General features: G+C 39.2%; 1 protein-coding gene across 1 annotated transcript; it reads left to right on the forward strand.

The window, feature by feature from the left end:
• Window positions 1-147: 147 nt before the first annotated feature.
• Window positions 148-13196, forward strand: LOC143893126 (pentatricopeptide repeat-containing protein At1g62350-like). The gene is made up of 3 exons (XM_077398107.1): window positions 148-985; window positions 8364-8833; window positions 12557-13196. The coding sequence occupies exons 2-3, from the start codon at window positions 8456-8458 to the stop codon at window positions 12959-12961; spliced, it is 783 nt and encodes a 260-aa protein (XP_077254222.1). The 5' UTR covers window positions 148-985; window positions 8364-8455; the 3' UTR covers window positions 12962-13196.
• The last annotated feature ends 297 nt before the right edge of the window (window positions 13197-13493 follow it).

Here is a 13493-nt window from a genome sequence, read left to right on the forward strand (position 1 = left end):
TCCGATGAAATTTACCCGGTTAATAGGGTTTATTTCGAAAACTAGTGCAGAAGAGCGTCGAATTAGTCAAGTAGAGGGGTGCCCTGGCAGAGAAATAAAACGAGAGAGGGAGGAAGCCAAATAAATCATTTTTTCACGAAAAAGGGGGGCGATTTAGCCCGGCTTTGCCCGAACCTCATTCGTGCCTTCATGAAGAGTGAGTTTTGGTGCGCTTATAGGATACTGGTGTGCCAATATCATTCCCCCGAGAACCTCATTAGCTGCAACGAGAGGGAGAGGGAGAGGGAGAGGGAGAGAGAAGAGAGAAGAGAGAAATTCGACCCCCATCTCCATCTTCTCCGGCATCTTCCCGGCCTCTGTCGCCACTTCCACCGACCACCGACCACCGACCATCATCTTTTTTTTCTTCATCACAGCCACCTGCATCAACTCCTTCTTCATCAGCCACCTTCTCTTCCACAGCAGCCAACACTTGAAATCCCTTTGAAACCCATTTCAAATTCCCCATCATCAGCCCTTTGATTTCAACCATCTACAAACCCTCTTCCATTTCAACCTTTTCTCCACCATTATTTTCACCCAAATCTCGACCCCACCACCACAACCTCCATCTTCTTCCTCCAGTCAACCTCCATTTCCACCGTCACTATCTCCTTCCTCCAACACCATCACCATTTCTACCCAAACCCACTTCAAAATCCATATCAAAACCATCTAGATCTAAACCCTATTCCACCCAAACCCATCTCAGCCACCATCCCCAACTTCTTAAACCCACCTTCATTTTTTTTATCTCTACAAACCCACGTTTCCATTCAAACCCTCTTCCATACAAAAACCATCCTCATCTACATCACAGCCCCATCTCACCATTAATCTCCACCATCACCGACCACATCGTCGTCTCGGATCATCTATTCACCAATCAACATTGCTGTCATCGCCACTATTTCTCCATGAAGAAGATAGAGATCGATCACTGAAGGTAATTTCTGCAATTTCGATTTCATTTCTTGCACCCACGAATGATGTCTGTGACTGTGTCTGGATTTGTATGTCTATAAATGCCTAATTTTGTCGAATCTGGTCCGAGATCATGTTTTGTCCCTATTTAGGATTCAAAAAATAGTTTAGCATTTTTCTTCATATATTCAGTGGTCTTAGCATTGATCATCACTTATTTCCATTCTCTTTTCATGATTCTTTTTCGATGTCATTTTCTATTTCAGATTTTTATCATTTTAGTCTTAAAGTCTTGATGTCTGCATATTTCTTGAGCCGTAGATTGTCGATTCAGTGTTGTGCGAAATGATGTTTGTGATTGATATTGTTCTGACCACATCGTCAGGTATATGATTTTAGGTTTGTCTTCGTTTAAATTTTGCTTTCTCTGTACATCGCTTCTTTCTGCTAGGTTATCATCTCTGTCCAATTTCAGGAATGAAAATCTCAGTTGTAATGAGTCAACATTGTGATCTCAGGTCATAATGTTGACTATTTAGCATATGAGACCAGTTATTTTGTTTGGGCAAAATGAACAAGACAAAGATGAAGTTGCCTTCTTTATATTAATTTTTCATCTGGTCTTGGAGAATAAGATAGAGATGGGATTTCCCATTCCATTTATAACTTTTATGCATGCCCAGGTAGCATTGAGTTGTGGTGTGATTTCATTTTCTCAGGCTATTGAATGCATCATATTGAATTTTGGGAGAGGGCTTTGGCTATGAGTATTAAGAAAATAAGATTGGCTTCCCTTTTGGAACTCCATCTTTTGGTTTATCTTCTATGAATGTTTGAGAATTTTGCTCGGTTGATCATCTTATGAACAATAGACTCCCATCCTATTTTTATGGCAAGAAAGTCCCCTTTTCTATTTGTTTGGGAATTGGTATTGACACCAATATGCTTTGCTATGCGCTCGATTCTAAGTTGTCCTTTTTTGTCATCTAGAGCATAGAAAATGATATTTTTTTTACTATGTTTTGATGTGTACAACCCATTTTATCTTTCCTTTTTGGTGAGCTTACAAGAGTCTTTTAGGGATTGTAATAATCTCTTGATAATTCTTTGAATGTTAACAGATAAGATGTTTTAGTGTAAGTATCAAAGCATTGGAGAATTAGTGTCATTGTCTGTTCAGCTCCATCATGTTTAGATAGTTATTGCCCAAATTTGTCTTTTCGTTTTAATTGGCTTGTGGGTCTTTTGGGAACTATAGTAACATTTCTACGATCCATTGAATAGTAAAATGAAAAATACTTTAGTTGGAGTATCAAAGCATGACAGTACTACTACTTCATCCTGCTTATAGGTGTCCTTCATGGAAGTTGTAATAATATTTTGATAGTCCTTTTGGATAGTGAAGGATGAGATATATCAGCAAGGACAAGATACATCCGCATGTATATTAATACATGATTGTGTTAATGCCATTTCCCTATGGTATAGGAGTCTAATGTTTCTAAGATGTCGTGAGTGCACCTTGCTTTGATAAGTGCACCAAGCTCACTTGCCCTTTGTTGGAGTACTCGGAGCTCACCCTCTTCTTTTCCTTCTTCTCCCTCTCCTTGGATTTTACTTCGATGTTTGGTTCTCTTTGGTTCTCTGGATCATTCTGTATTTGGAGTTCTCATCTCTATTCGAAATTTACTTTTACTCATAGGGATGTGCATCATTTTTCAGAGAGGGTTGCCTTTCGATTTCCAAAACTTCCTTCGGGTTTGGCTATGACGGAATGTTTCTTGAGCCAGCCCCTTCCTTTCCTGCCTTGGATTTTTCACAGGTTAAGGGATTTCTTCATTTCTTGGGGTCCTTTATAGAGTTTAGGAGTATGTCCTACCTTTATGGAGTTTAAGAGTCTGTCCTACCTTCATAGATTTAGGATTATGTCCTACCATCATAGAGTTTAGGATTTTGTCCTACCATCATAGAGTTTAGGAGTCCGTCCCATCTTCATAGAGCCATAGGATTTTGTCCTACCGTCATAGAGTCGTAGGATTCTGTCCTACCATTATAGAGTTAGGAGTATGTCATACCCTTCATAGAGTTAGGAGTCTGTTCTATCTCCATAGAGTTTAGGAGTTTGTCCAAATTTCATAGAGTTATAGGATTCCGTCCTATCTTCATAGAGTCATAGGATTCCGTCTTACCTTCATAGTGTTATAGGATTCTGTCCTACTTTCATAGAATACTGAGATTCTGTCATATCTTCATAGAGTCATAGGATTCTGTCTTACCTTCATAAAGTTTAGGATTCTGTCCATTAGTCTAGGAAGCTGTCTAGGAGTCTGTCCTCTTGAGTTAAAAACTCTTTTTTAAGCAAAAATAACAAAAGCGTTTTTTCGTAAAGCAGTTCCGAACTACGGAGGCTTGATCCCTAGCTGGGGGTACGTAGGCAGCTCAGGTATGCAGCGGGCATTCTGAGTCCAGTCACAAACAGTTTTCAAAAACCTTCCAGTCACACCAATTTCGCAACCTCGAGCAACTTTCGAAAACCTTCCAAACTTTCACAAACTTTTACAACTTACACAACTCTTCAAACAAATCTCTTCCGCATGTTTGCGAAAAGATCTTCCTCTAGAGCTAGGAGTCTGTCCTAAATGTCTTGAGTGTTTTAGAGTTAGGAGTATGTCTTAGCTAGGAGTCTGTCCTCGCCTTTGTTCGGTCAGTTGACGATACTTTTCGCCTATTGATGACTAGAATAGGATACGCTAGATAGACCATTATTTTCTCTAGGACACACAGCCTAGTGCACATAGGATGTAAGGACCACCTGTATTAGCTTAGGGTTAACTTGCATCTAGTTAGGACATATAGGGAGTCCTAAAATCCACAATTCACTTCAACTTAACTAATCGCATACAAGAAGCTTTAAAAACTAGTCGAGTCTAGGATAGCAGTCCTAGAGGTGTCAGGTATTGTAGTTTAGAATAGGCACGAGAACTACGAGGCCTTGATTCCTGTGAGAGGCGGGGATACGTAGGCGGCTTCGGATGAACATCAGACCATCCAAAGATTCGGGCCCGAAAAATCCTTTAGAGTCTAGGGTTTGTCGTGTTGTGTTGTGTGTGGTGTCGAGTCGTGTTGTGTGTTTTCTTACTTTCCTGTACAAACTTTATACCTTTAGCTAAAGTATGCTTGTGTTTGCCCATCAGAACTTAAACACCAATTAGGCATGACACTCATAAGTCATAACCTAACTATGCTTAAGTGACACTTCTTTCATTTATTTTGTGTGTGCTTATTATTTCCTCCCAAGACATGCATGCTTAAGTAGACGTCTTCTCGGGGATATTTGTTCCCATTTCATCTGATTTTTGCCCAAAATTCTTCAAGGTTAATAATAAATGGCATAAGAGACCAAGTGCTTGCACTCGGGCGGATTTGGTGCTCTTCGGACCTTCCTCATTCGTTACCAGGCACGGACCTTCTATATCTCTAGTTATTAGTTGCGACAGAGTATTGTATGGGTTCCAGGGCCGACTTCCCCGGATGACGACTCTTTCTTTGCTTCAGGTGCGTCTCGGTTCCGGGCTAGTCCCCGAATCAAGAGGTATTGCACATATACATCGCCACTCATATAGTGAGGGGCACTCTTTCAAGAGTTCCTAGGTGGAGCTCTCCTTCACGTGTGGAGATCTCAGAGGATCGACGGGAATCTCGTATCCTCGTCGCCTTCCTCGGGATCGGGGTCCACATTAGGGTTTTGGAAAACCCAACCCACCCTACCAGAATTGCAACCCTAAGAAAGGATGAGATATGCTACTTGAAATTGGGTATTTTTTTCGTGTTTTGAGGGGATTTTCATGCTCCCCTCACTTCCACACTCTCAAATCACCTCCTTTCCGCCCATATATTACAGTGGGCCCCACTAATATTCCATGAAATATATTTGCATGGTTGCCAAACAAGCCCTTACTAAAAAAAATTCGCGTGAATTGTTTTTCAAGGTTCTCTTCCAAGGCAAGGCAAGTCATGAGACCCACACTTGAGTAGAACTGAAGAAGATAAGAAGAAGGATATACAGATTGCTCCAATTCATATGCATTCCTCTCAGCTTAGCCTTCCCACCATCTTCCACCCCCAATCCAAAACTCCACCTTTCCATGGCAGTGTTCCATTTCTCGAAATCCCTCAAGTTGGGTTATCTCAGAAATCACTATCACTGCCATTTCCGAGGTTTAGGAAGAAGGGGGTTTTGACAATAAGACACAGAAGCAAGAACAGAAAACCCTTGCAGAGAGGGAGAATCGGCATCGAAGCTATTCAAACGGTATAGTCACTGAAGCGAGCCAAGAAGAATGACCCCAATTCATTGGATCTCGTCTTTCAATCCAAGGTTAGGCGCTTGTTAAAGCAGGACATAATCGCCGTTCTTCGGGAACTCCAGAGACAGGGCGAAGGCCTCCTCGCTCTCCAGGTTCTCTTCTCTCTTTCCATTCTCTAGGGTAGCGTAGTGGAAGGAGGTGTCATTACCAATATAGAAAGAGAAGAGAGAGGGAAGACAACTAAACTCAACTCAACAAAGCCTTTGTCCCAAACTAGTTGGGGTCGGCTAAAAGAATCCTTTAGAAAAAATTCATGAAGAAGGTAAAAGGAATCTACCCGGCTCTAATCCTAGTTCTAGTTTGGTTCTTCTACGTGGATCATTTTCTTCCATTCTATCCTATCCATTAACTTGTTTTGTTATTCATCCTTCAAAAATAATTAAATGCAGTTCGTCGCAAAACCAAATTTTTATCCTTTTTCTTTCGTATACGCGTCGGTAACTCAATTTCCCTCCAATCAGGAAAAAAACACCCAAATTTTCTCAATGGTGAACAGATAAATGAAATCATGTAACGGTCTACAGTTTATAGAACAACGCTATTTCGTTACTAAAAACAAGCAATCAATGCAAAGAGCTGAGACCTTGATTTCAGGTGTTAAAATCTAGGGTTTCATATGTTTGTAAATCGGTTCGAGAATCATATATTGAGTTGGAACAGAGCGAGAAATTGGGATAGGACTTGCCTGGTATGGAGGTATTCCTCAGTGGTGATAGAAGAGCTTCAGAAGATCGAATCCTTGACATCCATTCCTCAACAGCCTTCTTGCCTGTAAGGCAGAAATAACTCGAGGAGGTGCCACTCTCATACTTCCTCTAAAAATAAACTCTGGTTGGTTTGGAGTGCAAAACTTTACTATCTTTTTATGACAGTCAAGATTAGCGTGATTTGCTGCTAACCAATCCATCCCTAGGCTGAGATCAAAATCCTTCATCTCTAGGTTTAAATTCCCATATGTACAACTTCCAATTAGCTTTAAATGGCTAGACATTGGTAAGTACGATGGAATTGGTTGTCCTCGCATGCACCTTGCAATCTTTGAAAGTATGCTGCGAGCCTGCGATCACAAGGTCTATCTTCGGATCAATTGGCCTTGGTTTTTCAAATGTCTTTGAAAGGTTTGGCACATAAATGGCTTCTAAGTTTGCCCGAGTTGTCGACAATGGGATGGGACTACATAATAAATGAGTTCATCAAGTAGTTCTCCTATGAAGATGGGACAAAGACCTCTTGTTGAGATCTTTAGACCACTAGACAGGAACCCATGGAAGCTTTCTCAGACTTTGGGAAGCGAGGGAGCTCTAATGGCGTTCTAGGGTTTCGCGTAGAGCGTCTGAGAAAAACCCTAATCCCCACTCGGTCGTGTACAGGGGAAAAAACGTGTGTACTGTACCCGAGAACGGGTTAGAATTTCTAAATAAAGACGGAAGTAAAACGAGAGCCGCTATGAAGACACGCTAGCGTCATGGACCCCCTGGCAGTTGTACATGTTTAGCCATATATTTTAGGATCCCCTTTTATGACAAAAGTACCCCTAAATTTTAGTAAAATAAGAAATACAGACCAATTTGGTACACTTGGCAAAATAAGAAATACACTTGGCGGATTTTCCATATCACTTCCCTATTAAGACGGAAGGGCCCACTGTCTTCATGTCCTAGATATAGGCAATTGGTTGAATGGCTTAAGACTGTTCTATAAGTAATCTCAACTCCATCTAGATCCTTCATTTTAGGCCATGTTTGGCAACCATTAAATACTTTTTTTTCCCAAGGATTATTAGCTTATCAAGTGGTGAGAGAGGGATAGAAAGTAAGGTTGACCTGGGTTGGGTTTAGAAAACATGAGCCTTGGGTTGGGTCGAGTTTTAGGTTGAAAATCCGGACCCAATATTGGGTAGTGTTGGATTTAAAGAAAAAAACCCAAAACCTGACCTGACTCGTACAAGTATACGATGACTCTCTTAAATATGCTGACAAATTATATTCCAATATGTGGATACAATTTGTTTCATTGAGGTGATTATGTTTGTGAGGTGAAAAATAGCGTCCTTCTTAATTTTATACACTTAATGAAATAAATTTTGGCCATGTTTGGCAGGTGTAAATTTAGGCCATGTTTAACAGCTTCCTTCTTAATTTTTTCCATGATAATTTTTTTTTCCACGAAAGAAAATGATCCACGTAGAAGAATCCATCTAGATCCAAGATTAGAGCCGGGTAGATTCCTTTCACCTTCTTCATGAAATTTTTTTAAAGAATTCGTTTAGCTGACCTCAACTAGTTTGGGACAAAGGCTTTGTTGAGTTGAGTTAATAAATTATTGTCTCCAAGTTGGTGAGAGAGGGGCAGGAGAGGTGGGATAAGCAGAACAAATTGAGTCGAATTGTCTAAAAATCAGGAATTTTTTTTTTTTTGAATGGTCTAAAAATCAGGAAATAGTCGATCTTATTTTGAGTAGAGTTTTTTGTTTCTTGATTGTTAGCCCTTCTTGCCACTTAACCCAGCCTGCCTCTCTCATCACTTGGAGACACTACTTTTTTCATGAAAAAAAGTTCATGGCAGCCAAACGTGCATTAGAGATTTTTGGTGTGGAAATTTGTTTTTTTTTCTACTACGATTGAAATTAGTCAATATCCTACGCGAAAAATTTAAGCCCGACCCGACCCGACCCGACCCGACCCAAGAAATTATCTCGGGTAGGTTCGGGTTTATGAATCTCGGGTTTTCCATAAAAAAAATATTATACCACCCAACCAAACCCACGATCATTTCTTGGTAGGTAGGGTTTTGGAAAACCCAACCCACCCTACCAGAATTGAAACCCTAAGAAAGGATGGGATATGCTACTTGAAATTGGGTCTTTTTTTCGTGTTTTGAGAGGCTTTTCATGCTCCCCTCACTTCCACACTATCAAATCACCTCCTTTCCGCCCATATCTTACAGTGGGCCTCACTAATATTCCATGAAATATATTTGCATGGTTGCCAAACATGCCCTTACTAATATTTTTTCGCGTGAATTGCTTTTCAAGGTTCTCTCCCGAGGCAAGGCAAGTCATGAGACCCACACTTTGGTAGAACTGTAGAAGATAAGAAGAAGGATATACAGATTGGTCCAGTTCATATGCATTCCTCTCTGCTTAGCCTTCCTTCCATCTTCCACCCCCAGTCCAAAACTCCACCTTTCCATGGCAGTGTTCCATTTCTCGAAATCCCTCCAGTTGGGTTCTCTCAGAAATCACTACCACTGCCATTTCAGAGCTTTAGGAAGAAGGGCGTTTTGACAATGAGAGACAGGAGCAAGAACAGAAAACCCTTACAGAGAGGGAGAATCAGCATTGAAGCTATTCAAACCGTACAATCACTAAAGAGAGCCAAGAAGAATGACCCCAATTCATTGGATCTCGTCTTTCAATCCAAGGTTAGTCGCTTGTTAAAGCAGGACCTAATTGCCGTTCTTCGGGAACTCCAGAGGCAGGGCGAAGGCCTCCTCGCTCTCCAGGTTCTCTTCTCTCTTTCCATTCTCTATGTTATTTTTGTCTTTGAAATTTGATATTGGTTTTGATTATGAATCGTTTTGTGGTGCCTTGTTATTGATGTTGCGGCTTTTTAGATTGATTTGGTTCTCATATCTGTTTCAATATTTTTTAGCACTACTTTCTCCAACTTTGTCTTACTTACGAATCCTAATGAGGTTCTGTTGTAGATTAGTGGTATAAGTAGTTAATAGGGAGGAGACAAGCATTTGATCTACCTAGAATTTACCTCATATAATTGTGATAAGTACTGTTTGGTTGCCAACTTCGTAGCTTAGTGGGAGGGGGTGTCATTACCAATATAGAAAGAGAAGAGAGAGGGAAGACAGATAAAGAGAAAAAAACATCATTCTCCAAGCCAAATTCCACCTTTCTTGAGAAATTTGGCTTGGAAGGTATAAGGAGGGGACATGATGCCACATGACCAGACATGCAATAATTACCAATGAAACTTATCTAGTAGTCTCCAGGGATTTGGATGCTACGTTTGCAACCAAACAAGAGATTTTGCTGACATGGCACCCACATACAGAGCAAAACCCCAAGACTATCCTGGTTTTTGTGCAACCAAACACATTAGTGTAGAATAAATTAGTTTATATTTTGTGGAATTTTCTCTCTAGTTATTTGGTATTTGATATGGTAGGAGTCATAAGGGTTATCCAAGATTGTTTATCTTGGAATTTGTGTCTTTGAAGGAGGACTGACCGTTCCCTTGAAGTGGGTCAAGAGGCTGATCTTCCCTCTAAGAAGATCAATTACGTTGCGAACCAATTTGGGTTCATAACAATTTAAGGACAGATAGAAGGTTTCGGTGATGAGTTGGGTTGGGAGTTCAACTGGTTAACCAAGTATAGTTAGAACTTAGAACATTGAAAAAAGTGATATATCTAAGAGCTTGAGTGCACGGGTTCTTCATATTCCTCCTATGAAACTAGAACCTACGATCTTCAGATTGTTCCATGAATGTAGAACTTCTCTTTGATTACTTCTGAGCATTTGAATGCGTTATTCTTTAATGTTTTTCCATGGAAGTAGTGATTCAAAACGGACGATTCTTGTACTGGGTTCCTTAGAACTCTGTCTGTAGGACACAAATTTCCAACCGGAACACCCATGAGAATTTCGCGGCTTGGGTCTTATGATCCTCCCATGGAAGTAGAATTTCAACAAATCATCCTTGAAACTTCATTGTTGGGTTCTTCATTTTCCACCCATTAAACTAAAACCTCGACTCAGTTATCTCTGAGAATTCCTGTGTTTCCGGTTTCATCAATTATAATCACATTCTTTCGTACCCATGAAATCCGAACTTCAAAAATACTCATTCCATTGAATTACAACTTCCAAACAATCAATTCAGACATTAGCAGTTCTAAAACCCATACGGATGACTGTGGGTGGAATTCATGCCCAACAAATAAAGTAAGAGCTTGGTTTGCCACTTGTAGTCTTTCTGTTTTCTCGCCATTTGTATTACATGCATTCAATTGAGTTGCCCTTGAATTAGCTTCAGGATCAGGTTGTAAGGGCATCATTTTAATGAACTCTTAGACTTCAATCAGTGCCCTGTTCGAGCTGGCAAATGGATATTACTACTATAGTATCTCCTTCTTGGTTTTATACTATTGACCGCCTTCATTGATTCAAAGTAGTACCTACCCGCAATGAGAACAAGCAAAAAGAACACATAAAACTTAAGGTCATTAGGATTCACTGCTGTTTTCCTCATTCCTTCGCAGGCCCATTATCCCCAAGCCGTACAACTCTCAGATCTCCAGATATTGCCAGATTTTGGAAACACATCAGTAAGTGCAGTTCCCATGAAGGCCTCATACTGAATTCTGAGTTAAGAATCTTTCGATGAAGTGTATTTACTTTCTCAAGGGATGACAAACCTACCACAAGTATGTGGAACACTCAAAATGGTTGATGTGTTTGGCTTTGGCATTACCCACGATAATAGGATATAATTGAATCCCCCATCACCTTCTTGCAATGTTCATTACTTCATTTTGTACATAAACCTGTGATTAGAGCATTGCAAGAGATGGTTTTTTTCCTTTGGTATTCTCATAAACAATTTCTTACCTTCTTCAAACTCACCCTTCAACCATAAATTTCAATGAAACTATTTTCCTCTACCAGTTCCACAAAAATAAAAAAAATAAAAAAATAACACTATTTGCTTCTCTGAAATCAAATAAAAAAAAACCAACACCGACCTTCAGTCTTTCTACACTCAGTGCACCTGTCAATCGGCAGGCAACTAATAAAAATATTATCCTCGTCCGAACTTTTATCTGACCATGGACATTTGTCCAAGTCTCAAAGCCTTAAGACTAGTTGAGGTGCTAAATCACTAGGAAAAAAAATTATTGCTTAAATTCATCTTGAATTATGATTGAATAATCCTAATGTTCTTGACATCATCATTTTGACTTCATGGTCATTTTGCTCCAAGAAACATCATTATACCTCTTGGTGATTTTTTTTTTGAATCATTAATGAAATTTTTTATTGAAGCAAAGAAAAAAAAATACAGATATTACGAGGGGGCAGAGAGATTATCCCACATACATAGATTCTCTAAACAATCCCCACTTTCACTGGCAAATCAGCCATCTTGTTGGGCTCTGGGGGGGCGTGGAGGAAAGGCAATGGCTGGGAATTACAACCTGTAATCTCTCTACTCTCATTGATGATATTGGTAGAGAGTCATGTACCAAATACGTAACCTTGATCCATGAAATCTCGGCAGTAGAATTGCCTTTCACCATCATTGAATTCCCCCATGACGAGAGAAATACAATCGAAGGACCATGAGAATAGCACAATCTTTGCCTTACACCCCGTGGAGGACCACTGAGAAATAATTTTCTATCAACCAATCTGTAGTGAAGTTTACTAAAATACAAAAGAAAATCAGTAAATGGTTTGTTATATGAATGTTTGCTAAATTGTTGGTTATAATTATGTGTGTGTAACGTTTGCCCAGCCATTTTTTCTCAAATCTGAACTTTGTTACTAGTACTAAGGTGAATATTGATTAAATCAATCCCTTTTCTTTCTCTCTTTCTTGTAAGTTTTCTGGTACTAGTTTCTCTAAAGTTCAGGTGTAGATAAGTGGTTTGTTTGATGTATTAGGTAGGGGAATTGGGATATGAGCCAGGGCCGGGTTGAAGAACAAAGCCTTGATTATTGAGCTAGAAGCTCGATCCCGATATGAGCCAGGGCTTATATCTTATTTTTAACCTCCTCTTTTCTCTTTTGTAATTGAATTTGTCTCGTCTGTTATAATCTTGAACTTTTGTCTCGTCCATATTTTCTGCTAATGGCTGTTAGTTTTCATACTTCGAGCCAAATTAGTTCTATTGATAAGTTACGTTGGAAATATGGCCTAGGATTGTTATATGATTTATCCTTCTTTTTTTTAACGTCGGAAATGTGTTCTTGTTCTGAAACTTTTTCTGATTGCATTTTGTTTTTATTATTTTTCTTTTTCTGAGCAAGAATAGTAGATATTATTCAAGGAAATCTAAACATCATGGAGATAATTTTGTTTTATTCCTGTACAATATCTCATTAGCCTCCAAATTCTGGTTTCATAAAAGCTGTAATAACAATGCGGCCAAATTCGTGCTTAAGCTGACTGAAATGTGTCTGTTCTATGTCATCTCTTGATTCAGGTCTTCCAAGACATTCAAAAGGAGCACTGGTATAAACCTCAACTGTTAATCTATGCAGATATGATTGCAGTGTTGGCAAACAATGGGTTATTTGACAAGGTTGAACTGCTTTTTTCACATCTGAGGATAGAGAGTTTGGGCTTGGAGCATGATGTTGAAGGATTCAATGCTATTTTGAGAACTTTGTTCGAGTATAGCATTTTTCAAACTGCCATGGATTGTTTTCACTTGATGAAGGAGGTGGGATGTGAACCAGATGAATCTACATTTAGGATCTTGATAAATGGTTTTGAATCAAAGGGAGAAGAAAGACTGTCTGCCATTTTTCGACAAGAAGGTGAGAAATATTTTGGTCGACCTCTAGAAGTTCTAGAGAGGGAAGATATAGTATTGACTTCCCACTGATTGTTAAAAAAATAAACACAACCATATCATTGATGGGTTCATTCACTTCAGACTATGTATATATTGTGTTTGAGAAATATCAATTGAATGTGTGAAAGCATTTCAAATTTCAAGATCGTCTAAGGCTCTGTTCTGATTGCAGGAGAAATATTTCTTGCCTGAAATTGTTTATAGGAAAATTTTCTGTTTCAACAATTTAGACGGAAATGACATGGTTATGGCTTGTTTACAAGAATATTATTACAAATTGACGGTCGCTCTCTCTCTCTCTCTCTCTCTCTCTCTCTCTCTCTCTATATATATATATATATATATATATATATATATATATATATATATATATAAGAATGAGGTGGGAAACCCCTCTCAATCTCCACAGGTGGTTTATATTTAAAAAAATAAAAATAAAAAATCAAGCAATGGAAAGCAAGAATTGTGATTCAAGGAAAAAAAAGGGAAAGCAAGAGATTCTGGAAAAGTTTTTCTTTTCCAGACTTTCACAGAAAATTCCTGCAATCCAAGCAGGGAATTA

Source organism: Tasmannia lanceolata, unplaced genomic scaffold (genome assembly GCF_043159265.1).
Source record: "Tasmannia lanceolata isolate RefF3 unplaced genomic scaffold, GAP_Taslan_0.1 ptg000015l, whole genome shotgun sequence".
Lineage (NCBI taxonomy): Eukaryota > Viridiplantae > Streptophyta > Magnoliopsida > Canellales > Winteraceae > Tasmannia > Tasmannia lanceolata.

Coding starts and splice junctions, on each gene's coding strand:
- LOC143893126 (XM_077398107.1), top strand. CDS start 8,456: ATGCATTCCTCTCTGCTTAGCCTTCCTTCCATCTTCCACCCCCAGTCC. Junction 8,834..12,556: donor AAGGCCTCCTCGCTCTCCAG/GTTCTCTTCTCT, acceptor CTCTTGATTCAG/GTCTTCCAAGACATTCAAAA.